General features: G+C 62.7%; 2 protein-coding genes across 3 annotated transcripts; both read right to left on the bottom strand.

Annotated features, from left to right (window-relative positions):
• Positions 1 to 765: 765 nt before the first annotated feature.
• On the bottom strand, positions 766 to 19,308 carry DUSP8 (dual specificity phosphatase 8). Of its 2 annotated transcripts, XM_023240203.2 has the most exons (7): positions 19,154 to 19,308; positions 13,173 to 13,512; positions 11,249 to 11,387; positions 6,328 to 6,494; positions 5,721 to 5,880; positions 4,545 to 4,668; positions 766 to 4,308 (listed from the first exon to the last, which is right to left on the bottom strand). In XM_023240203.2, exons 2-7 carry the CDS (start codon positions 13,401 to 13,403, stop codon positions 3,252 to 3,254), a joined length of 1,878 nt encoding a protein of 625 aa, XP_023095971.1. In that variant the 5' UTR covers positions 13,404 to 13,512; positions 19,154 to 19,308; the 3' UTR covers positions 766 to 3,251. The 2 variants fall into 2 exon arrangements, with proteins under 2 accessions (XP_023095971.1, XP_023095972.1); XM_023240204.2 differs by lacking the exons at positions 11,249 to 11,387; positions 13,173 to 13,512; positions 19,154 to 19,308 and adding an exon at positions 8,809 to 11,222.
• LOC111556667 (mucin-1-like) lies at positions 13,479 to 19,538 on the bottom strand. Its single transcript, XM_023239758.2, has 5 exons — positions 19,154 to 19,538; positions 15,217 to 15,270; positions 14,969 to 15,030; positions 14,090 to 14,454; positions 13,479 to 13,512 (listed from the first exon to the last, which is right to left on the bottom strand). Exons 1-5 carry the CDS (start codon positions 19,536 to 19,538, stop codon positions 13,479 to 13,481), a joined length of 900 nt encoding a protein of 299 aa, XP_023095526.1.
• Positions 19,539 to 26,379: the final 6,841 nt, after the last annotated feature.

Here is a 26,379-nt window from a genome sequence, read left to right as displayed (position 1 = left end):
CTGTTACAGTAATGGCCAAGCGAGCGTTGGAGTGACCCAGAGGAGTCCTGTCTAAAAATCTGTCCCAGGAGAGCCCTGCCTGAACGGTTGGAGCTGTGGCTGTGACCACACATGGTGGGGTAACCTCAGCCCGGGGTTCAGGGGCTGACGGAGCCCACAGCCGGCACTCCTCCCACTGCAGTCAGTGCAGACACACGTAAGCCGCAGCAGCCCGGCCGCCCTGGTGGGAACCCAGTGGTTGGGGACAAACGTGGGTGAGTCGCACCGGTGCCTTCCACCAGATACCCTTGGGGGCCTTTGGTCCTTGTAGCACGCGTGTGTATTCCTTCAACAAATTATTTGAATAATAATTAAAAAGCTAGCTGCATCACGCTCTAGAGCTAGACCCCCGTTTCTGTTGGGAAGGAAAGCCATCGTGTGGTGTGCCCATGGTGCGCCCGCTGGCATGCACACGAGGGCTGCAGGGAAGCGGTGAGCTACTCCAGGGGTTATGCCTGGGGAGTGGGATGGGAAGGGGTTGAGTTTTTACTGGACGTTGTTCTGAGGTATTTAGATTTTCCCTGGGATGTGACCGCAAACAAGGGGGCGCTCCTCCGGCACGGCTCCCCCACCGGGCCCAGGCTGCCCTCTGGGTCAGGACCGTGAGCCCCGGGAAGTGGGTTTTGTGGGCCCATCCCGGCACCGTGGTGTCGGACGCCTCCAGGGGCCGCTGCCCCATCTCTACTCCACCCTCCACCAGCGTGAAGAAAGAGGCAACCAGAGGCATGGAGAAAACATCCATCTCAGGATTTATTACAACACGTCGTTTCCAAATACAAAAGAAGGGGACAGGTCGGGGAGCAGAGTGTGGCCGCGCTGGGGGACGGGCTCTGAGGCAGGGGCGGGCCGCCTAGTCCAGAGAGACCAGGAGCCATGCGGGGGACCTGCCACCTCTCCTCCGCTGGACTTTCCAGCAAATATTAGGAGGGGGCGGATCCAATGTGGGGCAACCCCCAATGCCAGGGCCGGGGGAGTGGGGGTGGGGAGGTATGGGGGAGGGGAGGAGGGCCGAGAGACTTGGGAGAGGGCTGGGGCCCGGCCCCCGCCCCGCCTTGGGCAGTGCGTGGAAGTGGCCAGGGAGGGGCTTGTGCCAGGGCCCGGTCCCCCCAGGACAGGAGAGGGGGTGGCCGAGACAAGGCCTCCCCCCAGTGCAGCTGCTTGCTTTGGGGTGACCCGTGCCTCAAGGGCAAGAGCCCCCCACACCTCAGGACAGAAGTCACAAGAGATGCTGGCCGCCCTGAGAAAGGGCAGAGGGAGGAGAGGACCGGGACTGCGGGACCTGCCTCCAGAGTTCTGGGGCCCAACCAGTGGCCCCAGACCACTGTCTCCTGGACAGCACGGGGGTGGGGGCGCGGAGGCGGGGACCAGTGCATCCTCCACACCCAGGGTCACCTCAGAAACCCAACGCGATAGACAGACAGAAGGCAAATTTACATAATCAATAATAATAATAATAAACCAATAATAATAAATACTTAAACCTCTAATCCATAGATTGCAAACACAACAATGATAGCTTATTTTCTTGGGGAATGGGGTGGGGACGGAGGGAACCGGAAAGGACTTTTGCTTAAAGGGGGGATGGCAGGTGCACAGAGCTGCAGGTCAACAGAAGAACAAACAGAAGGAACAGCCACAGAGGCCGCTGCCTGAGGACTCCGTCCCCCCCAGCCACCCCTCCTACCAAGCCCCTGGCCTCTTCCCAAGGTGACCAGCCCCCACCCCTAGACTCTAGGACATCTGAAGATTGGGGGTCATCTACTCCTGCCTCCAAAAGCCGTGGGTCCCTGTGACCTGAGAGGGTGTGGGGCAGGGGGTGGCTGGAGATTTTTCCCTGCCTTTCCCACCAGGCTGGCCCACTCGGGCCAAAAAGCCCCCGGCACACCACCTGGAAGACCCCAGGGAGGCTACAGAGGTGAGTGCTCCCCAGGAAAGGGGAGTATAGGAGCTGCTCTTCTCCAAGGACCCCAAGGGGCAGGGGCAGGACTGGGGGCGACCTCTTGCACCTGCCTGAGTCAGGGGTCCTTATCAAAGCTGAGGACCCCCGCCCCCAGAAGCACAAGGGTCTGACTGGTGCTTAACTGCCTCCTCCCGCTGCGAGGCAGCCAGCTCCTCGTGGAGAACCCCCCCCCCCCCACCGCCCCACCTGCAGGAACATACCTGAATTCCAAGTCTGACCTGGGGCCTGGGGCTGGGTGCAGGAAGAGCCCAGAACAAGACTCTAAATCCATCTGCCCTCTGACCAATGGAGCCAGCACTGGCTAGCCCAGCTCCTCCCGCCTGATTGCCCCAGGGGCCAAGCTCCTGTACTCCAGCTGTTTCCCCCACCTGGCAGGTGGCGCTGGGGGCACCTGCAAAGTGGAGGAGAGGGGAGCAGCGTCGACCCCACAGCCTTGCTGAACCCATGAAACTGGACCTGGGCTCAGGCAAGGGGGGGCACTCTACCTCCATCCCTGCCCTGGGGACCCACAGCATCTGACACTCAAGAGCCCCCTTCACTGCGCCCCTACCCTGTTCTATCCCCAGCCTCTCTGAACACCCTAGCCTCTGCAGGCCCAACGCCTGTAACACCAACCAGGCAACGGGGCGGGGGAGAGGGGGCAATAGGAGGGCAGGTGAGGGGGAGCCTCCAGCCGGCAGAGCCTCCTCCGCCACACCCCAGCTCCTGGCACGCTTCCCCCACCTAGGCTTTGGTGCAGAGCCTGAGACAGGAGCAGAAGAGAAGGAGTGGAGAGGAGGGGGCGGGGAGGGACAGGGAGGTTCTGAGGCTCAGTTTGTGGCAAAGTTTTTTTTCTCCTTTTTCCCCCTTTTTCTTATGTAAAAAGTGCACAAAAGCTCGGCAGCCTCTTTGCAACGGTCAGCAGTGTTTCCTGGGGGAGGGAGGGGGCAGGGAGGGGACCCCAGGCCTGGCACCCCAGCTCGGGACTGAAGGTGGCCTCATATTGCTTAGAAACGGGTGTTTCAGTTTAAATACCAGACAGTAAAAATAGAGCTCCGAGGACCGCCCGCACTGTTGCCAAATCATTGCCAGAATGAACAGCTTAAATAAATAAAAAAATCGAAATATTTACTTCTCGATAAAAATCGCAGTAAAACCATTTACCTTTCTTTGCATTATATATAATATATATTTATAGTGGGCCCGGCTGCTGGCGGCCCAGACCAGGGGGCGGAGGGCAGCGGAGCGCCGGGCGCCGGGTCCCCGGCCGCCGTCAGGACACCTCGATGACCTCCACGCTGCCCGAGAAGCTGGCCTGCTTGCCCAGGGCGGCCAGCTCCTCGCCGCGCGCGCGCCCCTCCACCATGCCCTCCTCGAACTCCATCTGGCAGCTTCGGCGCTTGAATTGCGTCTCCGGGGCCGGCTCCTCTGGCCAGCCGGTCCGCGCGTCCCGGACCTCGGCCCGCGCCGCCTCTCGCCGCCGCAGGTCGCCGCCCCCCGCGCCCTGCGCGCCCGCCCGGCCAAACGGTGCGAACCGCGCGCCGCCGGCGCCCTGCGCCCCCTCCGGGCTGAAGCACCAGGGCCCGTCGGGCGACGGCGTGCCCGGAGAGTCGAGCGGCGGCGCCCAGCTCCCGGGGCCCACCGGCTGGCCGGGGCCGGGCAGCCCGGGTGCCGACAGGGCCGAGAGGCCGAGCCGCGGAGTCTGGCGGGAGGCATCGCCGAAGTTCAGGCCGAGGCCGTGCGCGGGGGAGCGCGCTGGGGAGCCGGCTGGAGGCCGCGGTCGCCGGCGGAGGCGCGGGCGCGACTCCGGCGCCGCGTCCGGGCTGTCGGGGCCCGGCGAGGGCAGGCCCAGCGCGCCCCCCGACGGGCTGTCCAGCTTGCAGAGCTTGGGGGCCTCCCCAGGGTCGGGGGGCCCGGGGTCGTCGGGCCGCCGGCTCGGGGCATACGCCGACTTGATGTCCAGCGAGAAGGAGCGCTTCAGGCGGTTGGTGTCCTGGAGGCGGTCGGAGGACAGGTGCAGGCCACGAAGGCCCTGTTGCAGCGCGCTGGTGGCGGGGTTGGAGGAAGGCGCGGGGAGCTCCCCGCCCGCGCCGGGCGCGCCCTCCCTGACTGTGCTGGCCGCCGCGCTCCCGGTGGCAGCGCTCTCTGAGGTAGGTGGTGGCAGCGGCGGCAGTGGGGCCGCAGGGCCCGGGAGGGGCTCGGGGGTCCCTGGGTGGGACGCCCCGTCACCCTGCAGGGCGGCCAGCAGCTTCAGGCTGCGCTCATACTCCAGCAGCTGGCCCAGGAAGTTGAAGTTGGGCGAAATGGACGGGCGCCGGTCCTTCACGAACCTGCGGGAAGGAGGGCGGCTGTGTCGCTCGGGGCTCCCTGCCAACCCGGACAGCCTCCCTGTCTCCCTCCGCTCCCCCTCCCCCACGCTGGGGCGCGCGGCGCGGCCGAGGCGCCCGCCCGAGAGGGCTGGAGCCCCCCGCCCCCCCCTCCCCCCGCTCGGGCCTCTCCCTCCCTCCGGGCCAGGGCCTTTCCGTTGCTGGCGGGGGGAGACGGGAGGGAAGAAAGACGGGGCTACCTGTAGGCGTCATCGGAGGACATGCCCATGGTCTTCATGATGTAAGCGATGGCGATGGTGGCAGAGCGGGAGATGCCGGCCAGACAGTGGACGATTACTTGGCAGCTGGACAGCTTAGCTCTATCTGGAGGCGGAGCCGTGGGGGCGGGGTCAGGCCTGGGGTCCCCAACCCAGGTGGGGGGGGGGGTAGGCCTCACCGGCCCTACCCTCCCCCCCTCCCGCCGCCAACAGCCCCAGCCCCACCTCAGGCCGGTGACCGGTGACCGCAGCTCTTCCCTCCCGCCTCCTGCATGCTGTTCTCTGCGGGACTCCTGCCCCCACTGCCCGCCCGCCCCGCCCCCACCACGAGAATAGGCAGGAGAGCGCCCGCTCCTCCCGCCTCTTGGAGACTCCTACCCCCCTGGCCCCCCCCACCACGAGCACAGGCAGGAGTGCGCCCGCTCCTCACCGATGCACTCGATGGCCCCGCCCCCTGTCCCCGCCCCTGCCCCCCTACAAGCACAGACAGGAGTGCGCCCGCCCCTCACGATGCACTCGATGGCCCCGCCCCCTGTCCCCCCTCCACTAGCGCAGGCAGCGGAGTGCCCGCCCCTCACGATGCACTCGATGGCCCCGCCCCCGGCCCCGCCCCCTGTCCCCCCTACAAGCACAGGCAGGAGTGCGCCCGCCCCTCACAGTGCACTCGATGGCCCCGCCCCCTGTCCCTCCTCCACTAGCGCAGGCAGCGGAGTGCCCGCCCCTCACGGTGCACTCGATGGCCCCGCCCCCTGCCCCCCCTGCAAGCACAGGCAGGAGTGCGCCCCGCCCCTCACGGTGCACTCGATGGCCCCGCCCCCGGCCCCGCCCCTGCCCCCCATACAAGCACAGGCAGGAGTGCGCCCGCCCCTCACGGTGCACTCGATGGCCCCCGCCCCCTGTCCCCCCTCCACTAGCGCAGGCAGCGGAGTGCCCGCCCCTCACGATGCACCCGATGGCCCCGCCCCCGGCCCCGCCCCCTGCCCCCCCTACAAGCACAGGCAGGAGTGCGCCCGCCCCTCACAGTGCACTCGATGGCCCCGCCCCCTGTCCTCCCTGCAAGCACAGGCAGGAGTGCGCCCGCCCCTCACGGTGCACTCGATGGCCCCGCCCCCTGTCCCCCCCCCAACGAGCACAGGCAGCGGAGCGGCCGCCCCTCACCGATGAACTCGATGCACTTGTCCAGCCAGGGCAGCAGCTTTTCGCAGTAGTTGTCATTGATGGGAATGCGCATGAAGCGGCTCTCACAGATGAAGTCCGGCTTGGGGCAGGAGTTGCTGGCGTTGAGGACATAGCTTATTCCGTTCTGGGTCATCAGATCCTGGAGGGACAGGAGGGCAGGTCAGACCACGGGGGTGCCGCTGGACCGGACTTCCGGGTCCTGGCACGTCCCCGAGAGGGGAGCCTCTGCAAGCCCCGCCCACGGCCTGAGGTGGGTTGCCCGGGCGGTGGCTTTACCCTCTTCCCTCGTCACAGTTTTAAAATACGGGACTCTTTCAGTGCTGGCCGGGGGCCCAGTGACATCAGCAGTTTGGCATGTGGGCTCCGCCGCCCGAGGGGCTGGGAGCTGCTTCTCCACCCGTCTCTGCTCTGGTCCTGCCACAGCCCCCTTGGGTCTTCGCGCCCCCAACCCGTGCTTCTCCCGCACCTGGGCATCCATCCCGCGTGGCCTGTCGGCTCCCTTCCTCCCCCAGACCAGCCCCGGAGCCGCTTCTGAGCTCCTGCCTCGTTCCCCGGCCAACGGCCAAAGCCCCAGCTGTGCACACACCTTGTTCAGGACATCTTTCTGAGAGCCCAGGTAGAGGTGAGGCAGGATGCGGGTCAGGCCCACACTGGGCACCGGCAGGCAGGGCTGGGAGAGGCTCATGGGCAGCAGGGCAGCAGGCTTGCCCTCACAGAGGCCGGGGAAGCAGGAGGAGAAGGTGGCAAAGCCCCCTGCAGGAGGAGGAGCGGAGGAGACGTGGGTCAGGCGGTCGGCTGGCTGGGGCACCCGAGCACCACTACCTCTCAGCCTCCCCCAGCCTGGACTCTCCCGCCCAGAGGGAGGCCCCTGGGTGGGCCTCTGGCCTGAGCACCGGGCCTCCGTGCTGGGTGCTGGAGGGCCGCTCTCACCAGGTTGAGGTGTGTGCTCCACACATATACAGCCCGCCCCTACGCCCACATTCCTCCTCAGGCTAATTAGCAGCTGGCCGCACTGAGGACGCCGCTGTGATGCCCGTAAATGTGGGGTCTGGGTGGTGAGCCAGTCTAGCACGTGCAGGACCCAGGCAGGGGTGCGTTCAGATGCCACGGAAGGCTCCTGCTGAGGGTGTGGTTCCTTCGTACCCGTGGCCTGGGGCCAGCCCCGGCCTTCCTGCCTCTCCCCCTGGGCTGATGCAATCCCTCCCTGGCTCTAGTTGGCCGGGAGCCCCAGACCAAGCTTGGGTGCCAGGACCAGGAGGCAAGGGCTTCTGAGGGGCCCTCCTCCCCCTGGGCATGACATCACCTACTGGAATCGGCACAGCCCGTGGGGCATCTGTGCTCTAGTTAGGGCTCCGTTCTGCCCAGAAGGCAGCACCAGAGGCTGGGCTGAGAGCTGGGAAGCCCAGGGGCTGTGCGCAAGCAGGGCACGCAAGCGGGCCCACGTTCTGCACGTGGCTGGCATGTGCCCTGCCACCTTCCCTGCACATCCAAGCCCCAGGCCACAGGTCAGTGGAACGAGCCCCTCCGCTGGCCTGAAAGACCCGAGGGGGCCTCCCGAGTATGTCTCTGAGTCCGTGAGTGACCGCGGGCAGAGCTCTCTCCGCCTCTGGCCTGCTTCCGCACCCTGCCTGCCACATGGCGTAGCTGTGAAGCTCAGAGGAGACAATGACTGCGAAGAAACACTGAGAACACACCTGCCCACACCCGGTGTGATCGCCAGCACTCGGCGGGACGGCGTGAGACTGCACCCTGGGGCTAACCACACTTACGGGGACACAAGCCCTGTGGACGTTCTCTGCTCTCCGTGGACTGGTCCATTTCAGAATTCAACTGGACCGCGCTCTACCTCACTGCTCTGGAGGAGGCCGCGGAGTGAGGGGAGTTCGCAGGCCAAGAGACCCCCGTGCTCTTTCCGGGTCTGCAGCAACAGCCGGTGAGGGAGCCCTGGCTGATTTCCCAGGACAGAGTTGCCTGGTGCCCTTGGCCTTCACCCGTAGCCCAGATCAGTGGCCAGTGTGTACAAACCTCCAACCAGAGTGCCTGCCATGTGTGCTCCCTGTGACCCCAGTGAAGGATTGGCTGGGGGGGGCATGGTGATGGGGGGCCCCCAGGCTGGGGGGGGTACAGGCACGAGCCTTGGAGGAGCTGTCCCGTCCCGGCGAGCCTGCTGGCCGGACAGGGAGAAGTGGGTGACCGTCAGCACCAATGACAACACAGCTCACAGGTGAAAGCTGGCCCGGGTTCTGGGGGAGGGCTCCTGTTCACCCTTCAGAGCCAGGGGCCCCTGGATGTTCCTGCTGGATGACGGTGCCCCCCACCCCAGGAGGGCAAGGTCTGCAGCATCTCTCCAAAGGCTCATCTCTATCATGTCTAGCCTCCCTTGCTCTCCGCTCTCTGGGTGACATGGCCTAAGCTGAGGGGAGGGGGGCTGCGTTCCACCAGGAACGTCCTGCACAAAGGGGGATCTCTGGACAGGTGCAGACTTACCAGACTTGACTGCGATTCCTCAAGTAAACCCCACAGGACTCACCCCCCACCCCCCACCCCCGCCACCAAACCGGAGCCAAGCCTCTGGCAGTGACCCCTACAAGCCCCCTATAGATGTCAGGTGCAGCAGAGCTGGAGACCGGGCCCCTCCAGTGATTTCAGCTGCCCCCCCCACCGCCCCGCCCCGACTCTGGGGCCGTCCTGGGTTGAATCTGTGGCAGCGGGCCTGGACCCTCTGCAGGTGCTGGCACTCTTGGCAGCCGGGAGGCTCCCCCATCCCCTAGGCGTCCCCAAGGGCACCTTCCTTCGGGAGGGATACCCGCCTCCCTCTGCCTCACGGCTTCCCAGCTGGCTGCGCCTCACAATGGAATCTCGGATTCGCACAAAAGCTCATGCCTAGTACGCACCAACTCCACCGACTCCGCGGGCACTCGGCCCCCGCCCCCGCCCGCAGCTCCCAATGCTCGGGCTCTCCTGCCCCGATGCGGGCGGTGCCCCCCCCCCCCACAACCTCCGCGCGCCCCCCGCGGTCCCCGCGCCCCGGGCAGGGTCCCCACCCACCCATCCTCTCTCCGCGCACCCTCTGCGCAGGGGCCGCTCCCGCCGCGGTCTCCGGCCAGGGTCCGAGGGCGGCGCGTGCGGAGTCGGGCCGCGGGGGCGCACCGACCCGGCGCCGCGACATCACCAGCCCGCATTCCGCAGCAACGCGCACCGGGGCGAGGGCCGCCCGCCGCTTAAAGGGCCAGGCTCCCTTTCCCGTCCCCGCCCCGCCGGACGTCACCGCCGAGCTGCTGGGGGGAGGGGGCGGGGAGGGCAGCGGTCACAGCAGCCGGTTCCGGACCCCAGGGCGCCTGCCCCACCGCCCCACTCCTGCTTCCATGAGCCTCCGCTGTCCCGGAGAGGGATCTCCCTGCCCTCCGGCCGCTCCAACCTCTCAGCGCTCCTCAGCCCCACCCACGGAGGGGTGGGGTCCTCCTTTTCTGGCCTCTGCTGAGACCCCCTCTCCCCCTGTGATCTTGGTGATCCTGGAAAGCCACTTCCCCTTTCTGGCCTGGCCGCATCCCTCCTTCCCACTGAGCCTCGCCTTCCCGCCTTCCCTTTCTCACTGGCTCCGGGGCTGCTCTGGCCTCAGACTGTGGGCAAGGTGAGAAGGCTGTCCCAAGTCTGGGTCCCGATTCGGTGTCACTTTGAGCCCTTCTCATACCATGGTGGGTCATAACTTCTGCCTGGCTTGGCCCTCAGTGAAATGGGTGCAAATACTCTAACCTTGCAAGGGGCGGCAGCCCCAAGAGCTTAGCGAGCCAAGCGGGGCACAACCAGGTCCCAAGTGAGTGCTCCTGGCACATTCCAGCCTAGGCCTGCCCCACTGCATGCTGGGTGAGGGGCCCCAGCCTCCAGAGGAGACCCACCATTAGAGGTTCTGGGCTTTCCTGGGCAGCCTGGGGGTAAGGGAGGGTGCTGCTCTAAGACCAGTTTCTCTGACTCCCAGAAAAGAGCCTGGTGGCTCCCGCTCCTGGCTGGAGAGTGTGTGCGTGAATGCATGCACGTGCACACACACACACACACACACACACACACACACACACACGTGCACGCTGGGGTTCCCAGCTGGGCTCTGGGAGAGCTCCCGTCCGCCCAGGCTACCCATTAAAAAGCCCAGAGCCTCTCTGTCTTCTCTTCTTCCTACCCGCTCAGCCCCCACAGTGAACCCAGGGGACAGTGGTTGAATCAGAGTTTGCAATTCTGTGGCTTGTGGTTCCCAGAGCTCACACACATGCACACAAGTCCCACAGCCCACCCACACAAGTTTGGGATCACCAAGGTGGGATACACACACACACACACACACACACACACACACACACACACACACGAGCAAATACAGATCACCAGCCTCCTCCCAGGGGCAGGCACCGATGTAGACACCCTCTGACCGTGTAGACCCAGACATGTGTAGAAGGCAGCGTGCACACCTGCACACGATGCTGACCCACCTGAACACCCTTCAGAATATGGTACTTCCTCCAAAAGGTCTGCCCTGAGCGGCCTGGCTCTAGCCTTCAGGTTACGTTGAAGGTCCATGCTGCCACTGGGCCCGTGCCAGAGGGCCAGCCCGGTGCCCTGGGACCACCCCATGGGGTGCCTGCATGTGAGGGCCACTCAGGGCGGACAGGCTGAATGTACATCCTATTGGCTGTGTGAGGTGGGGACAACACCCTCTTCAGTCCTCTACGTCCTCCGTCCACCTGCCACAGCCCCTGGCAGGCAGAGGTCGGGGGCGGGAGCACCCACAAACGCCCCAGACCCGGGCAGGGAGGGTGTGCATCCCTGGGACAGACCAGGTCAACCCAGCCCTGGGACCTGGGCCACCTCTGGGAGGTGGGTTCTACAGGAAGCGCCTCAGCCCCTGCCCACGGGGGAAGGCATCATCAAGAACCACTTTGGAACGTGTACGTGCGCGCGCACGTCGGGCACACCTACGTGTGGGCCTCCAGGCTGGCTGGGCTGCTTTTGGGGAACAGGAAGCCCTATAGGGACCCCTGTTGGCCCCCAGGCGGAGTCATCGTCAAGCAGGCGTCCGTGTTGGCCGTGGCCTTCACAGGCACTCCCTGCCTGTGACCAGGGGTGCTCAGATTGGGGTTTGCAGAGGATGGGGCCCGTGTCTCCCTTCCCAGGCAGGTGGAGGGTCAGAGATCCCTTCCCTCCGCACCTGCTACAGCCGGCATTTAGGGCTTTCCTCTTGTCTACCTCTTCACCTGCTAGTGGTGGCGGGAGGCCCATGTGCGAGGGGGTTCTGAAGCGTGGGGGTCCAGGGGAGGGGACAACGGAGCCTCAGAGAACTCCGGGGTTACTGAGAAGGCGCCCCTCCCAGCACTGCCCCTGTAGTCGCTGGTCTCTGGGCTTAGAAAAAAGAGCAGAGATGGATCCAGAACCCTGCCTCCCCAGACGCCTCCACCCAGCACAGCCAAGCTTATAGTGGTGCCCCCCAGTCCCCTCCCTTGGGTCTGTCCGGAGCTCACCTGTGAGGATGGCCACGCTGTCGAAGCAGCCGTCCAGCTTGCTGAGCAGGATGGAGAGGAAGCTGTCTGCAGCCAGCACGCTGGCGTCCCGTGTGCTCTGGTCATAGACTACCACGTCCTGCGGCTCTGTGGCCTCCACCTGGGAGCCATGAGGGCAGAGGTCAGGGCACTGCTGGGCACCTGCCGGAGGCCCCCATCCCCGGCTGCCACCCACTGCGGCCTGTCAGGCACTGGCAGGGAGGGGCTTCGGCCACCTTGCTGCCTCGAGGGAAGGGCAGGCTCTGAGCCGCCCACTGCACAGCTCACACCTGGACAGGTAGAAACGCCCACGGCCACACAGGCAGGCCCTCGGAGCAGGCAGAAGCGGGGGACACTTGTCCTAATGCCGTGTCCTCACGCACGGGCATCTGAGCTAAGGGAGCACTTATGGGTGTCCGCTGGGGGCCACGTCCACGTAGAAGAGATTAAGGTGAATGTAACAGGGTCTTCAGGGGTACACACAGGTGCCCACAGGGACAGGGGTGCACGGACACCCTCAGGGCGACCGAGGCAAGGGGAAGACTGTCCCCAGGGTCCCCGGGAGGCACGTTTTGGGGCTTTTGCAGGTGGGATGCCTTTGGGCCTGGGCCCTTCCCCTCTTCCCCAGCCAGTGATGGGAAAAGGCCTGCCACGAGAGCCACCCTGGATTCAGGAGGCAGCAGCAGCTCGGAGTTGGGGTTCCGTGCCCTCCCCCCACCCCAAATGCCCCGCCTGGGGACCAGATGCTCAGCAGCTTCTGCTCAGAGTGGCTAATGCCCTGCCCCCCAAGCACACTCAGCCCTTAAGCCAGCTGAGCCGCCAACCCTAGGCTGGATGATGTCACCAGCAGCCAATGGGATTGCGCTCTGGCAGGGAGTCCTCGCTGGGGGTGATTAATCACCGGATTCCCCTCACTGAGGCTGCAGGGAGCTTGTTCTGGCCTTGGGGGGTGGGTGGGGGGACTCCCCACGAGCCGCTGTGCCACCTGGGTCCTCTCACATCCAGCTCTGCTGAGGCGGGGCCTGTGACCAAGACCCCTCCCGCAGCTCCAGGCCGCTGGGCATGCCACTCTCCACACTGGAGGTGCCTCTGCCTTCCCAGGTCACTGGGCCAGGGGTCCCTTCCAGGGCTGGACTCGATGCTCCTGGCTGACGGTGCCAGGACTGTCCACCGCAGGCAGGTGACCTGGGATGTTCTCGGGGGAGGGCCCAGAGAGAATTCTGGGTCATTCAAAACTCTAGAGGGGAAAGAACTGGGGGGCTGGGGACAGGACCTCTCAGTGTGAGCCTCTTGGCCACCCCTCCTGTCTTCCTCTGACTTCTCATGGCCATCAATACATGCTTCCCCAGCTGCCATCCTGGTCCACGGCCTCCCTGTGCACCCCACCCCACCCCGGCCCGCCCCATGCCCCTGTGCAAGGTCACACCTAGCTCATCCGTTCAGTGCCCCTCTGTGAGCCCTGGACTGGGCCCCAGGGACATGGCCCTGTCTTATGAGGGGAGACCTCTGCCAGGGGCGGAGGGCTGAGTGAGGACCCAGATAGGGCAGCCGGCTCTGGAAGGGAGGGGTGATGAATTGTATCTGGGGAGACGGTATCTGCAGAGGGCCTCCCTGGGGAGAGGCATCTGTGCACCCTAAGAGGCAGCTCAGGGAGGAGAGGTGGGAGCCACCTACGAGGCCCGAGGCTTGGAATGGCTTAGTACATTCTGGCCCTAGGAGCCCAGCTGGGGTTAGCTGAGAGCTCCTGTGTACCTGGCTGGTGAGTTCTGTCCTGGCCTCCGGAAGTGACAGGGGCCTGGGTGGGAAGGTAGTCAGCCCCAGGGACTGGGTGGCCCTGGGGGCAGTGGGGGGGAGGTGGCGCCAGCCCCAGGGACCGGGTGGACACAGCAGGGAGGGTGTCAGGTACCTGGCCGCGCACGGCTGGCTGGATGAGCTCTGCGATGGTCACCTTGCCCTGCTGCAGCCGTCGCTTCACCAGTTTGGAGCAGCAGATATTGACGGAGCTGAGCACGTGCCAGCTGTTGTATTCCACGAAAGAGCGGCTGTCGATGACCAGTGGCCCCCCAGGCCCGCCCCGCAGGAGGCTGGCTAGCTTCTTGGCATCCATCACCTTCCGAGGGAGCCGGTCCCCAGCCATGGCGGGGCAGTGGGCAGTGGGGAGGGGGTGGGCCCTGAAGGGAACAGAGGCTGCTCCGGTGGCCGGGGCTGTGGCTTAGAGTTCGGAGGGACCGGGCATGGTGCCAGACCTGCAGGGAGAGGCAAAGGGTCAGCAGTGCTGCAGGCCCCCAGGGTGGGTGACTGGCCAGCTCCCCGGGCAGGGCCAGCCTCAGAGGGCCCACGGGGAGACCCAGGGGGACCGGGGGTTTGAGCCTTGACATGTGCCCACAGAGGCCCTTCCTCTCTTGGGATAAACCAGCATCCCCTCTGGCTCTTCCACGGAAGTCAGGCCCCCTAACATCTTAGGTAAGCGGGGTGGAGTCTGTGACCCGCTGGGCTGAGAGTGTTTGTACGCGGTCCTACCCAGCACTGCACTGTCCAGGTCATGGGGACAGCTTCTAAGTGGGACACAGCAAGGCAGATGGGGGAACACAGAGGGAAGGATCTCAGGGCTTGGACTGGGCTGGCTGGCCAGGACGGGCCTGAGGACGCCTCCCCTGGGCCCTCGGGATCATGGACACTCACTGCTTCCAGAACACTTCATCCCTTCTTCAGGCTCTGTCATCCCATTGCCAGGATGCATACCCTCCCCGGCCTGCACATCTTCCTCATGTCCAGAACTCTGGGCAAGGCAGGGGTCCAGAACGTGCTCCTTGCCCGGCATACCCTCCCTCTGTGGCCCCATGCTGCACAATCTCTCCATAAGCTGATAATCTGGCCCCGAGGAACGGGGGTGGCATTGGGGCTGCCTCCACAAGTCCGTGGGTTCCTGAGGCAGGTGCCAGGGCAGGTGCTGGAGGGGTCTGGGAGTGGAGGCGGGGCTCCTCTGCCACGGCCACTGTCCCAGTTCTGCAGAGCGAGCTTGAGCGTGTGCCATGTGGGGCCAGTGTCTGTCCCCCTGCAGGAGTGCGCCACACGCTCGTGGGATGGGGGTGGCAGCACGGGTGTGCTCCGGGCACAGTGAAGTCCTGAGGCCTAGGGGGACCCTTCTGGGGGCTGGGAGGTCCCTGGGTGGGGTGGATGGGTGGCACCTAAAGATGAAAGTCAAAGTAGGTGACCCATATGTGGGGACTCTCGGGGTGTGGGGACTCTCGGCACGGCCTCTAAGGGCCCTCGGCCTGAGGAGGAGGAGGTAGGTGGGGATCCAAGGACCCCAGATCTCGGGGCAGAGGCCCCTCTTGTGGGTTTGGCGCTAAGCCTCTGCCACATGCCTCCCATCCTCGTCCTGCCTGCCAGGCCCCATCTGCCCTGTCACCTGCCAGGACTGGCCTCTCTCTAGGCCCACCGAGCCTCACAGCCTGCCAGGAGGCACACAGTGTGAGGATGATGAGTTTCCTTTGAAGGGGGGAAACTGAGGCTCAGGGGAGGGGTGGGACCAGTCGAAGGTCACACCAAGGACACTGGATAGAACCCAAGGCCTCCACCATTGCCATTCAGTCGGGACCTTCCCTCTACCACAGCCCCACCCAGCTCGGACACAGGAGAGGCTGGGGCACAGACGTACCCTGGAGCTCAGAGAGGGGACCCCCTCAGCACGCCCCCAACCTGCAGCTTCTGCTGTGGTGGGGCCCCCTGAGGACACTTGTCATACTTCAGTGATGATGGCCCTGGGGACAACAGTGGCAGCTGCGGCCATTTCTGGACCACCCCCTCAGGTGAGCTCCCAGGCTGGTGTGGGTGGGAGACTTCACAGAGAAACAGGAGCACGGCAGGTGTAGACCGTGTCTGCTGGCCCAGAGGGAAGGGCCCGGGATGGCCCCGGTCAGCGGGCGGAGCCTTGGGATACCACTCACAGACACCCTGCTCCCCAGGCAGGCACTCGGGCTCCTCCACTGTGGGGGCAGGGCCTAGGGGTGCAGCTGGGGCTGCTGGTCATCCCGAGGGCCGTATGAAACCAGTTCAACAGCAAAAGGGCCCATCTGCCAAAAAGGGGCGCCCCACCTGCTGAGGGGGGTCTTCACTCGCTGGCGGGGGCCTGTCTGCAAAGGGGGTTCCCCACCTGCCCAGGGGGGCCCGTCTGAGGGGTGTCCCCGCCTGGGTGATGAGGGGTCCCCAATTCGATTCCTGTATGAGGTGTTTTGAGAAGCTTCAGGACAGCTTGAGGGATGTAGGACAGGCAGGGAGGCGGGCTCAGGATGAGAGGAGGGTGTGGAGGAGCTGAGCTGGGCTGCAGGACAGGGACCGGGGCTGGAAGGGGGAGCCGCTGGGCTCCCAGGCCCAGTACCTGGTCTCAGCCCCAGCCCCTAGGGAACCCTCCAGCTCGGCCGGTGAACCGCTCTAGTATTGTTATTTGCAGCCGAGGGGGACCCATTAGCAAGTTAGCACCTCCGTCGTTGCCATGGCAACCACGGAGGTGCCAGGCAACGCTGGTCCTGCGGCACAGCACAGCTACGGAGCAGGCTGGCTCTGCAGAACGGCAGGGCCCGCTCCTTGCTTCCTGCAGGTGCCCAGGAGCTGGGGCCTGGGATGACCGGGGGCCGGGTCCCTACGAGTCCCAAAGCCCAGGGGTGACACTCCTCCAGGCCCTCCCCTCTCTGCTCCACCGGGTCCTAACCTTTCTTGCCAAGGGCACCCACGGAGCACCTCACTCCCGCCTCCAGGGAGCCTTCAAGGGGCCACGGTCTGGCCCAAGTGCACCTCCTGCAAGACCTCTCAGGGCCTCCTCGGGGCTAAAGCTCCTGGGGGCAGACCCTCCCCCGTCGTGCTATGGATCCGAGCCCAGAACTCCAGTCGGGGGTGGAGAAAGCTTAGGACAGTCTTGAGCAGGTAAGTGGGGCTAGAATGGGCCAGGTGGGCACAGGGAAAACAGATATTGAAGGCTCTTGGGCCTCCCCAGTTTCAAGCACCCGCCCCAGGTACAGCCCAGACTCCACTCTTGGGAACTGAGGGGAGACAGCAGCCATCACCTGCTATTCCAGAGGCTGGGTGCGAGTGGGAGGGGGGCACAGCCCCCTAGACCCCCGTCAAAGGGCTCCTTGCTTAGGACACTTAGCAATTCTCAGTCCAAAGGCAGGAGGCCCCTCCCCACCTGGCTGGGCACCGCCTAGGAGGCCGCAGGCAGCCCCCCTTCCTCTGAAAGGTCAGGTACACAGCGCGGCCTGGCTTCTGTGCTGCATGTCCACTGCCGCTTGAGTCGGAACGTGCCCCCTTGCACACTGTCCGCACAGTGCTCACCTCTTTCCCACAACCCACTCCACCCCCTCATGCAATCGCTCACACACAGATGTGTGTGCACATGCACGTGGTCACCGGTGCGCCCTCTGCGTGCCAAATCCCCTGAAACCCCAGAAGCCAGCTCCAAGATCTTGTCACATTGTTGGTTCCCAGGGCCTCCACGGGGCACCCTCTTGTCCCTGAGCAAGAGACATGTGTGGCCAGAAGACCCCCAACAGAAGGCATCTTCGCCAGGGTACCTTCTGCTCAGCACCTAGTGATGGGGAACTCACTACCTCCGGAGACCACCGTCAGGACTGTCTGCCATGGGTGGCCCGTGGCTCTCGCTCAGAGTGGTGTCTCCAACTCAAGTGGTGCCTGGCACACATAGGCAGGCCCTCGGGAAGAGCTGGCAGCGGGGGCACCCACAATGCTGATGTGTCCAGCTCACTGTGACCAGGGGCACCTCTGGAGGCAGAAACTGAGAGGCCAGGAGAGAGACTGGTAGGGGGCTCACACCAGCTCAGCTCATTTACCCCCATCTGTTCTCATCAGGGATCCCCAAATGCTCTCACCCGCCCCCCCACCCCCTCTCCCCGTGGTGAATGCAACAGGACCCAAGCTGGCCTTTACTCTGCCCAGGAGGAGCCAATGGCAAGGCCAAGCAGAGCCAAGTTGGTCTGGGGAGGCTGTGTGCCTGGGAGGCGGTGGGGTGGGGGCCCTGCACCCCCAGGTCATAGGAGTCTGGGCAGAGCCTGGGGTGGGAGGTCCCAGCACGTCGGTCCTTGAGAGGGCATGTTTGGGACCCTACAAATCTAGGTTCCTCTGTTCCTTCCTGGCTTGTTCTAGTCCTACTGATCTGCAGGACTTCTGGTCACTGTGCCCCATGCCACACACCTGGGCCATCCCGGGGCACCCACCAGTCACTGCCTGGACGGGTTCAGGCAGAGGTGGCCTCAGCCCGTGCAGTCCTCGTGGTCAGAGTCTGACCCACGTTCCTCTTGCTATGGGTTTGGCTCCGCTTCCTCTCCTTTCTGCACCCACTGGCTTTCATGGCCCCTTGGGCTCTCTGTCCACTGGAAACATCTGGACCAGCTGGTCAGCCTCAGCTGGAGAGGAGAGGATTCCGGGTAGGGACCTGGAGCAGAGGATCCCTTCAAGCATCTCTCTGCATCTGTATGCATGGAACCCACTGTTCCTGGAGGCAGCCTCTGGGGCACAGGAGCCTTCCCAAGGGCCCAGGGCAGCAGAGGACTAGAAGCCACCCAGCAACTCTCCTGGGGCCCTCGCTGCCTGCAGCGGGAGGTATTCAGTCAGACTTCAGGACTGACTCCCAGCTCCTGGTCACATGATCTGCCCTACCTAGGCAGGTGCTTATTAAGCTTCTGGGGAGTGAATTCATGGGACATCTGTCCTCCCTGAGCAGGGTGGGGACACTGCATGCTACACTCATTCCCTGAGTTGCCCTAGAAGCAAGAAGGTCTGAGGGAGGCGGTGGGGAGTGATGGACCCTCAGACCTCCGCTCAGACCCCCAGGACATGAAGCTGCTCCCCCGGCCTGCAGCACCCCCACCTCCACCCCAAGCGGCACCCCTGTGGACACTGCATTAGATCTGGCCACCTCCCTCCTCCACCCTGTGGGATCCGCGACCCCCCCTGAACCCCCAATCACTGCAGCACCCAGGACCCCCCCCTTCACCCCCCCCCCCGGCCCAGGGCAGAAGCTAGTACGAGCTTGCAGCAGGAACTCAGGAGGCAAATTCTCCCAGTAGGGGTGACCTGGTGGGGGCTGGGCGCATCGTCGGCCCATCATCGCCCCCTCTGCTCCGGGCCAGACTGTTAGGTACCCCTCTCCACCAAGGTGGGCAGATAGGCTGAGGGAGGCTGGTTGCACTCAGCCTGGCAGTGCCAGCCCCTCCCCCAGCACCCGCTGCTGCCTCTGCAGCAGGCGGGCGGATGGTCTTTATTCTGCAGAGGCCAGCTGAGCACCCTGGGGTGGGGGTACCCGTGGCGGCCTGGCCAGAGAGGGGACACGGATCTGCAGCCCCTCCCCGCCGAACACGGAATGGGCCCTTTCCAGAGCCTCTCCACAGGCCAGGACCCTCGGCTCCTTTGGTCAAGGCCTGCATCGCCAGCCCGCGGGGGCAGGGACGACCTTCTCCAATTTGGGGCCTCCATGGTGGGGTGGGGGTTAGGGAGTCTGGGGTTCTCGCAGACGTCCGTACAGATCTACGCTGGATCACAAACGGCCCAGGTCCTGGGTCCTTATTGCGTGCTCCCCCCTACCCCCCAAATGAGAAGGAATTTCGAGGAGAAAGGCGGCGAAGCCGGAGGAGGGAGGGGTGGGCCAGTGTGGACCGGGCCAGGGTCCACCGGGGGCTGGGGGAGGCGGGGGAAGGGCTTCCCGGGCGGGCCAGTGGCGTCCCCGCGAGCCTGGCCGCTCACCTCCGGGCCGCCTCCTCCTCCCGGGCGCCCGCCGGGTGCTGCCGACCCAGCGCTCCAGACGCAGCGCCCCCCACCCCCACCCCGGGCCCCCTGCCCGCGCCCCGCGCGTCCGCGCTCGGCGCCCCCGCTCACCTCGCCGTCGCTCGTGTCCGGGGCGCACGGGGACCCGCGCCCGCTCAGCGCGCCCGCTCGGCCGCGCCGCCCATGGGCCCGGCGGGGGCCCGCGCAGCCGGGGCAGGGGCCGGGGGAGCGCGCGGGCCGCGTCGCCGTCGCCGCCGTCGCCGCCGCCGCCGCGGGGAGCGCTCGCTCGGGCCGGGGCGCGCGCACTGCGGACGGGCACGCGCGCTCGCGGCGCGCATCCCACCCCCCGGGCTCGGCGGGCGCGGCCGGTGCGGCTCCGGCGCGGCTCGGGCTCCGGCGTCCGGGCGGGGGGCGCGGAGCCGGCTGGGCCGCCGCGCTCGGCCGCGAGTGACAGGCCCGGGGCGGAGGGCGGGGCCGCCGGCGGGGATGAGGTCATGCCGAGCGAAAAAGGCCCTGACGTCACCTGCAGCCAATCAGCGCGCGCGGCTCGGGGGCAGGTGACGTCAGCCGGAGCCCGGCCGCGGGTGCAGATCAGAGGCGGCGGCCGCGGGGGGGCGGGGGGCCGGGCCGGCCGCCGCCCTCCGCCCTCTGCCCTCCGCCCCCCCGCCCGGCACCGGCTCTTAAAGGGGCCGTGTGGCGTCCCCTCCGTGCTGCCAGGGACCCCCCCCCCGCCCCCCACCAACCTTCAGGGAGCCTTCCTAGCCCCGGCGCCCGGCCCCAGCACGCGGGGACCCCCGGCCTCGCGCCGCTCACCGCCGAGGAGGGGCCGGCTGAATGGGTCGTGGCTCGAGGGTCTTCACCCGCCGTGGCCCGGTCGGAGCTGGCGCCGCCTCCCCAGCCCCGCAGCCTTTGTTCGCGCGGGGCCTACGGGCCCCGAGACCCTCTCGGTCCCGGGCGGCGAAGGCGCTGCGCGAGCTAGGCCCGCGAGCACTTTACCTGCGGCACTGACGCCGACCCTCTCCAGCACCCCTGGAGGTGGGAACCTGGGTTTCCACTTTACTCAGGAACAAATTGGAAGCTCAGAGGCGAGACGGTTTGTCTCAGGTCACACGTCTCACGAACTCTGGGGAGGGTGTCCCCAGTGCAGTGCTGTCCCCCAAGCCCCGCCGATCACTCCAGCCCCTGACGCTTCCGGTGAAAAGCCACCTCCAAACAGTGCTTATCGGGGTCCACCCTGACAATGTGTGTTCTCCCCCAGCCCCCAGTCACGGCTGTCGAGGGTCTGCCCCCAGGCGACTTGAGGCCCGGACGCTGGGAGTCCAGAGCGGGAACAAACATAGGTAATTACACCTTGAGCAGGGTTGGGCCGGAAACAAACAGGGGCCAGAGACACACGGGCGGTGGGCAGCCTGGAGGCCACCCCAGGAGGTGGTCTGGAGGCTGGGGAGGCACCCGTGGTGCAGAAGGGACCCCTCCCTACCCCCCAGGAAGGAAAGACCTGGATGGTCCCTAGACCTGGAGGAGGTCAGGGAGCTGGAGGCAGGAGAGCCGGGAGAAGATATGCACCCACACACCTACTGATTACTGAGCACCTTCTCCAGCCGGGCCCTGTGCGGGGCACTGGGATGTTAGCTCTGAGAAAGACGACAAAGACCATTGCTGTGAGCTGACACTGACGGGAGCCTTTGAAGGTAATTTATTTTTTGGTGGGAGGTGTGACCAGATAGCTCAGATGTTTCTAAAACCCCTTCCCTATGGCTGGCCGATGGAGAGTGAGGTGATCTTTTCTCTAGCCTGAGGCGCCCAGCCTTGGCAGGTCTCCCAGGGCCACCTAGGGGCTCTGAGAGGGGCTTTGGCCCCCAGGGAGTGCAGCACCTTCCCAAGGAGGGAGAGAGCTAGGAGGTGGCTCTCAGCCATCCTTGGTTGAAGAAGGGTCACAAAAAATGTGCCAGGCACAACTGGCCTGTCTTGTCCTGGGCAAGGATGGGCACTCTGGACTGCAGAGCTCTGTGTGGGAGTGCAGGAGGGCATCGGGTAGCAGGTGGGTCCTGGGCAGGGCTCTGGAGGGTCCCCCCCTTCTGATCCTCAGTTCTCCCAAGCAGGCTGAGCCACCTACAGCCTCAGGGCTTTGCACAGAGTAGGTGTGTAGTAAGTGTGTGGGGCCTCCTTTCTTGCTGGCCTGAAGAATGTCAGGGTAGTTGTGTGTATATGTGGTGCATGGCGGGCGCGGGGGGAGGGGAGAGGATGTGTTCCTGGCACAGAGCCAACACCGAGGATAAACAGTCAACTGGGCCTGTCCTGGAAGGGAGCACTGGTAACCTGGGGGCTATCTGGGGCTGGGGCTGGGGCTGGGGCTGGGGCTGGGGCTGGGACTGGATTGAGATCTTTCCTCTTTCTGTGATCTGCTAGCCAGAGGCAGCCCCTGAGCTCCTGGGAATGCCCAGCCCAGATGCATGGCCGGGACAGTGGTGGGTGGGGGCTTCCCTGGGACCCTGTTATGTTTGGGTTCACTCCATGTCTGAAGAGTGGGGAGGCTGAGCCCCAGGAGGGGACAGGGGGATTCAGGCTGAGCCCAGACGGGGCCAGGTGGCTGGAGGGAGCACATGAGGCCCTTGGGGAGGGAGTACAGAGAGATCCAGAAGGGCCTGGGAGCAGCAGGAGTTGGGGTTTGTCGGTCTTTAGACTGAGGAGTTGGGTTTGCTCCCTGGCCAGGGGGGAAGGTGGTCAAGTGGGCTCCTCTTTTGCCCAGCCGGGACGTGGTCAGCACTTGCACGTGGCCTGGGAGTGCCCATGGCCCCAAAGAACTCTGGCTGTGCCCTGGGCAGCTCCTAGCTAGGCCTGAGCAGGTGGCAGTCAATTGAGGGGCGGGCGATGATGTCCTCACTTCCTTCTGGAAGCTGTAGATGAGTGGGTGGGGGTGGCGTGCAGCTTTCTGGGGCTGGACCTGGCCAGGGAAGTATGTTTGGGCCATGATTATTCTCCAGTTCTGTCATTTCTGGTGCAAAGGAGCACTTAAAACCTGGAGGTTTGCGACAAGGAGGCAGAGGTTTAGGGAGGCACTGCGAGTTTCCCAGGCCGCTAGCTCTGCCCTAGGCTCTTTCCAGCCCCGTGCTGGATTCTATCCGCGCCCCCTAGGCCCCCTCGGAGGGCCAGCGGCCTGGGCGCTGAGACTCATGCCCTAACGAGATGCGCAGGGGCAGGGGCGGCTGGGGGAGGGGGCTGCGGTGGGCCCGGGCGCTGGGCGGTGCTTGGAAGGAAGTGGGGTTCCCAGCTCCCCAGCCAGGGGTCGCCTTGTGAGGCCGGGCCAGGTCCAAGCCCGCTGCCCGCTGGGCCCGGGCTCCCTGCGGGTGATCGCGGCGGGCCACGCGGGCCCGGGGCCCCAGCGGTGGAGCGGGACCCGGCTCTGGGCAGCGTCGGGGTCGGGTCGGTCCCCCTCCTGGAGGACCGCGCGCCGGGTCGGGCTGACGCGGGCGGTCCGTGCGCGCCCCCTGCCGCCTGCCTGCTCCCGACCAGAGAGGACGCGCGGGGTGGACTTTCCTTCCTGCGTCCTCGCCACACAGAAAGAAAAACGGGGTCCACTTTTTTTTTTTTTTTTGCCGATTTGCAGCTCGGCGTTTCAGCCAAAGACACACAATAAACGTGTAGCCGTGGCATTGTTTTCCCCACAACCAGATTTTTTTTTTTTTTTTTTTTTTAAGTCATGGCATTGTTAATAAAATGCGTATCCTGGTTGTCCAAGCAGGTGGGCTTGAACCTAGAGCTTTCCGGTCGCCCCAGGAAGCTCCCCCGCCCTCCCAGCCTCCGACCTAGCGCCCTCACCTTCTGACCTAGCGCTCGGTGAACCTGGACGAGGTTCATCATAACCAGGTGATAAACGTCTGTGTGGTGTTGCATTTGATGGACGCGCGGTGATATATGGACCAAGTTTCTATATTTATGTGATAGATTATTTCCATAGTTTGGTTATTACAACCAGTGCAGGGAGCAGCATCCTTCTGTGTGTTTTTCATAACACATTTCAGATTATTTTCTTTCCTGGTTTTTAATTATGATGTAAAAAAAAAAACCAAAAAAAAAAAAACCAAAACAAAAACAAAAACAAAACCCTGCCAAACATGTGTAATGACGGAACAGACACCTGTTTTTAGCTCTGGACCCAACCATGTCAGCAGGTCTCCGTGTTTGCTTCAGGCTGGAAGAACCACATCGGGGTCCTGGTGGGAGGCAGGCGCTGAGTGGGGGACGTCTTCTCGGTTCTGGCTTTATCATTTCATGGCACGTATAAGTCCTGCATACAGCAGATAGTATTATCTTGTGCGCTTTTCGATATTTCTGTATGAGCATCATGGCACAACATTTCTCCTTCAGTTTGCTTTTTCTGTTTTGCACGCGCCAGCCTGTTTATCCTTGTTGAGGCGGGTGCCCCCGTCCACCCGTTTTAGCTGCTGTGTGTGTAGGTTTGCACTGGAGGAACAGGCCAGTTATGTTGCCATTACTCTACTGATGGACATTTAGCTCGTTTGCAAGTTTTTCTCCACGCAGCTGTGTTGCAACGAACGTTCTGGTGGTTGTCTCCTCGCACCACGTAGCCAACTGTGTCAGCACGACCTGGGACTGTGTGGGAAGTGCACACTCTCAGCCCCCACCCAAGCCTGCTAAGCCAGAATCTCTGTTTTAACAAGTTCACGAGATTTGTACGCATGTTCAAGCTTTTGGCTTTCTTTTTTGTATCATTTTATTTAATTTTTAAAATGATACAGTAAAATTGACTCGACTTTTTTTTTTTTTTTATTGTGGCAAGATATGCATGATATAAAAGTTGCCGCCTTAACCATTTTTAAGTGTTCAGTTCAGGGGCATTAAGTACGTGCCCATCGTGCACCCACCACAACCATCCGTCTCCAGAACTTACTCATCTTTCCCAACTGAAACTCAATCCCCATTAAACAATAAACCCCATTGTCCCTGCCCCGGCCCCTGGCACCCGCCATGCTTCTCTCTGTCTCTACGAATTTGACTTCTCCAGGGAACTTGTGTGAGTGGCACCCTGTGGTATTTGTCCTTTGTATCTGCCTCATGTTACTCAACATCATGTCCTTGGAGCTCATCCATAGGTAGCAGGTGTCAGAATTGCCTTTCTTTTTAAGGCCGAATAATCTTCCATGGTGCGGACAGATGACATTTTGTGTATCCCTTCGTCTGCCGGTGGATGCTGGGCTGTCCCCGTCCTTCGTGTACTGTGAATAACACTGCTGTGAACAGTCTCTGTGAACAGAGACCCTGCTGTGCACTCTTTTGGGTATGTACGTGGAAGTGGAATTGTCAGATCACATGACATTTGCGTGTGTACCTTTTGAGGAACCACCAAACTGTTCTCCACGGCAGCTGTACTCTTGTAAATTACCAACAGCGCACCAGTGTTCCAACTTTTCGACATCTCAACAAAATTGACACTTTTGGGTTTTGACACCTATGTAGATTCGTGTGCCGTCATCATAATCAATACGGAGCAGCTCTGTCACCCTAAGAATGTCTCCCGTGCTATTTCTTTATGGTGACATACTCCTTTCAGCCTTACCCCTTGGCAACCACTGGTCCGTGCCCATCAGTATGGTTTAGTTTTTCTGAGGACACGAGAGGAGTGGAATCCCACAGTACGTAAGCTTTAGAGACTGCTATTGTCTTGGACGTTCATCCTGGTTGTTGGTGTATCAATAGCTTGTTCCTTTTTGCTGCTGGGAAGGATTTGATGGCACATTTAGAACACAGTGTACCCAGTCACTTGCTGAAGGACATCTGGATCGTTTTCAATTTTTTAGACATCATGAATAAAGCCATTAGAAACATTCCCGTGCAGGGTTTTGTGTTAATGTAAGTTTTCATGTCTCCAGAGTAAATGCCCTGGAGTATGACCATGGGTCACACGGTGGATATTTGTTTAACTTATAAGACTGCCATTTGCACATTTACCTTTGAGAGACATTGTCTCAGGGCTCTTGGACCAGATTTCTCTGAGGTGTGTGCCCAGAAGTGGGGTCATCAGGTTACAGGATACGCCTGCCGTTCGTGTCCTGGAAGTTACTAAATTGCTCTCAAGGTGTGGATATAATAATCACCCCACCAGTGAGTTATGGAAGCTCCAGTTTTTATAATCCTTGTCAACATTTGGTGTTTTGATTGTAGCTGCATTGAATTGATAGGTTAATTTGGAGGAGGGCACTATAGGCTCTTCTCATCCATGTACGTGTATTTAGTTTTTAAATGTCCTTCTCTGTTGCTTTAGGATTTTCTCCAGAGAGGTCTTATCCGTTCCTGTTAAATGTATTCCTACTTGCCTTATAATTTCTGTTTCTGTTGGGAAGGAAGGGCTCTTTGTAAAAATCAGTTTCTGATTTGTTGTCACTTGTCTGTAGGCTTCCTCTGATTTAGGCTCTCTGAATTCTCTTATTAGTTCCGCCATGAATTGCCTATCAATTCAGGTGGACTTTCCAGGCAGATAGTCATACATCTGTGGATCCCCACGTTTGTTTCTTTGCAAACCTGACATCACCCATTTCTTTTTCTTGTCATAGTGCATTGACTAGGATCCCCATCATCATGTCAAATGTACCTGGTGATGGTAACAGTGTTAGCCTGGGTTGCCTAGAAAGCAGCCAGAGGCAAAGCTTAATCCAAGCATGCTGTCGAAAGGCCGATCCAAAGGAGGCCAGAGTCGGGGGCCGGAAGAAGTTGCGGTTAGTTGCTTGTCTATGCACGCCATCTCCCCAGTGAGGCCTAATGGAGACACTGCAACACAGAACAGTCTGCAGGGAGGAAGAAGGGAGAACACTTTATCCACCTATCTTCTGTTCTCACAGATCAAAGTTCACTTCACGGGGAACTTACTTCCCTGAACTTTGTGTTGTGTGTTAAACCAGCTCTTGTAGGAAACCACTGGAGGGGCCAGAGCTCCCGTGGGTTCAGTAAAGTTGTGCCAGCATACGGAACTTCTTGATGCTGCAGGCATCATGAAGGTCAAACCGAAGACCAGCCCTCTCTGGAAGCAAGGCCATGGACTGGGGCTGGAAAGGGGGTCAGCAGATATGATGGGGGTGGGATGGAGTGGGGTAACAAGCTAGGTCCATTCCATTAACTGACTTTAAAGAGAATATTCTGTCGTTTTCCAATCTGAATTAGCTGTTATCAACACCTGGTCACAAAGCTGTCCTCCTGGGACCTCCCTGCACCACTATTGGTGACTCACCTGAGCATCATGTCTGAAACAGCCATAAAGATTTGCAGCCACTGGGCCCCTTGTACACTTGCTGGGCCATGAGACCTTGGTCTCCCCTGTGACT

The sequence above is a fragment of the Felis catus genome, chromosome D1 (assembly GCF_018350175.1).
Source record: "Felis catus isolate Fca126 chromosome D1, F.catus_Fca126_mat1.0, whole genome shotgun sequence".
Lineage (NCBI taxonomy): Eukaryota > Metazoa > Chordata > Mammalia > Carnivora > Felidae > Felis > Felis catus.
Note: the sequence above shows the minus strand (reverse complement) of the source record. Positions and strands in the feature narration are given on the sequence as shown.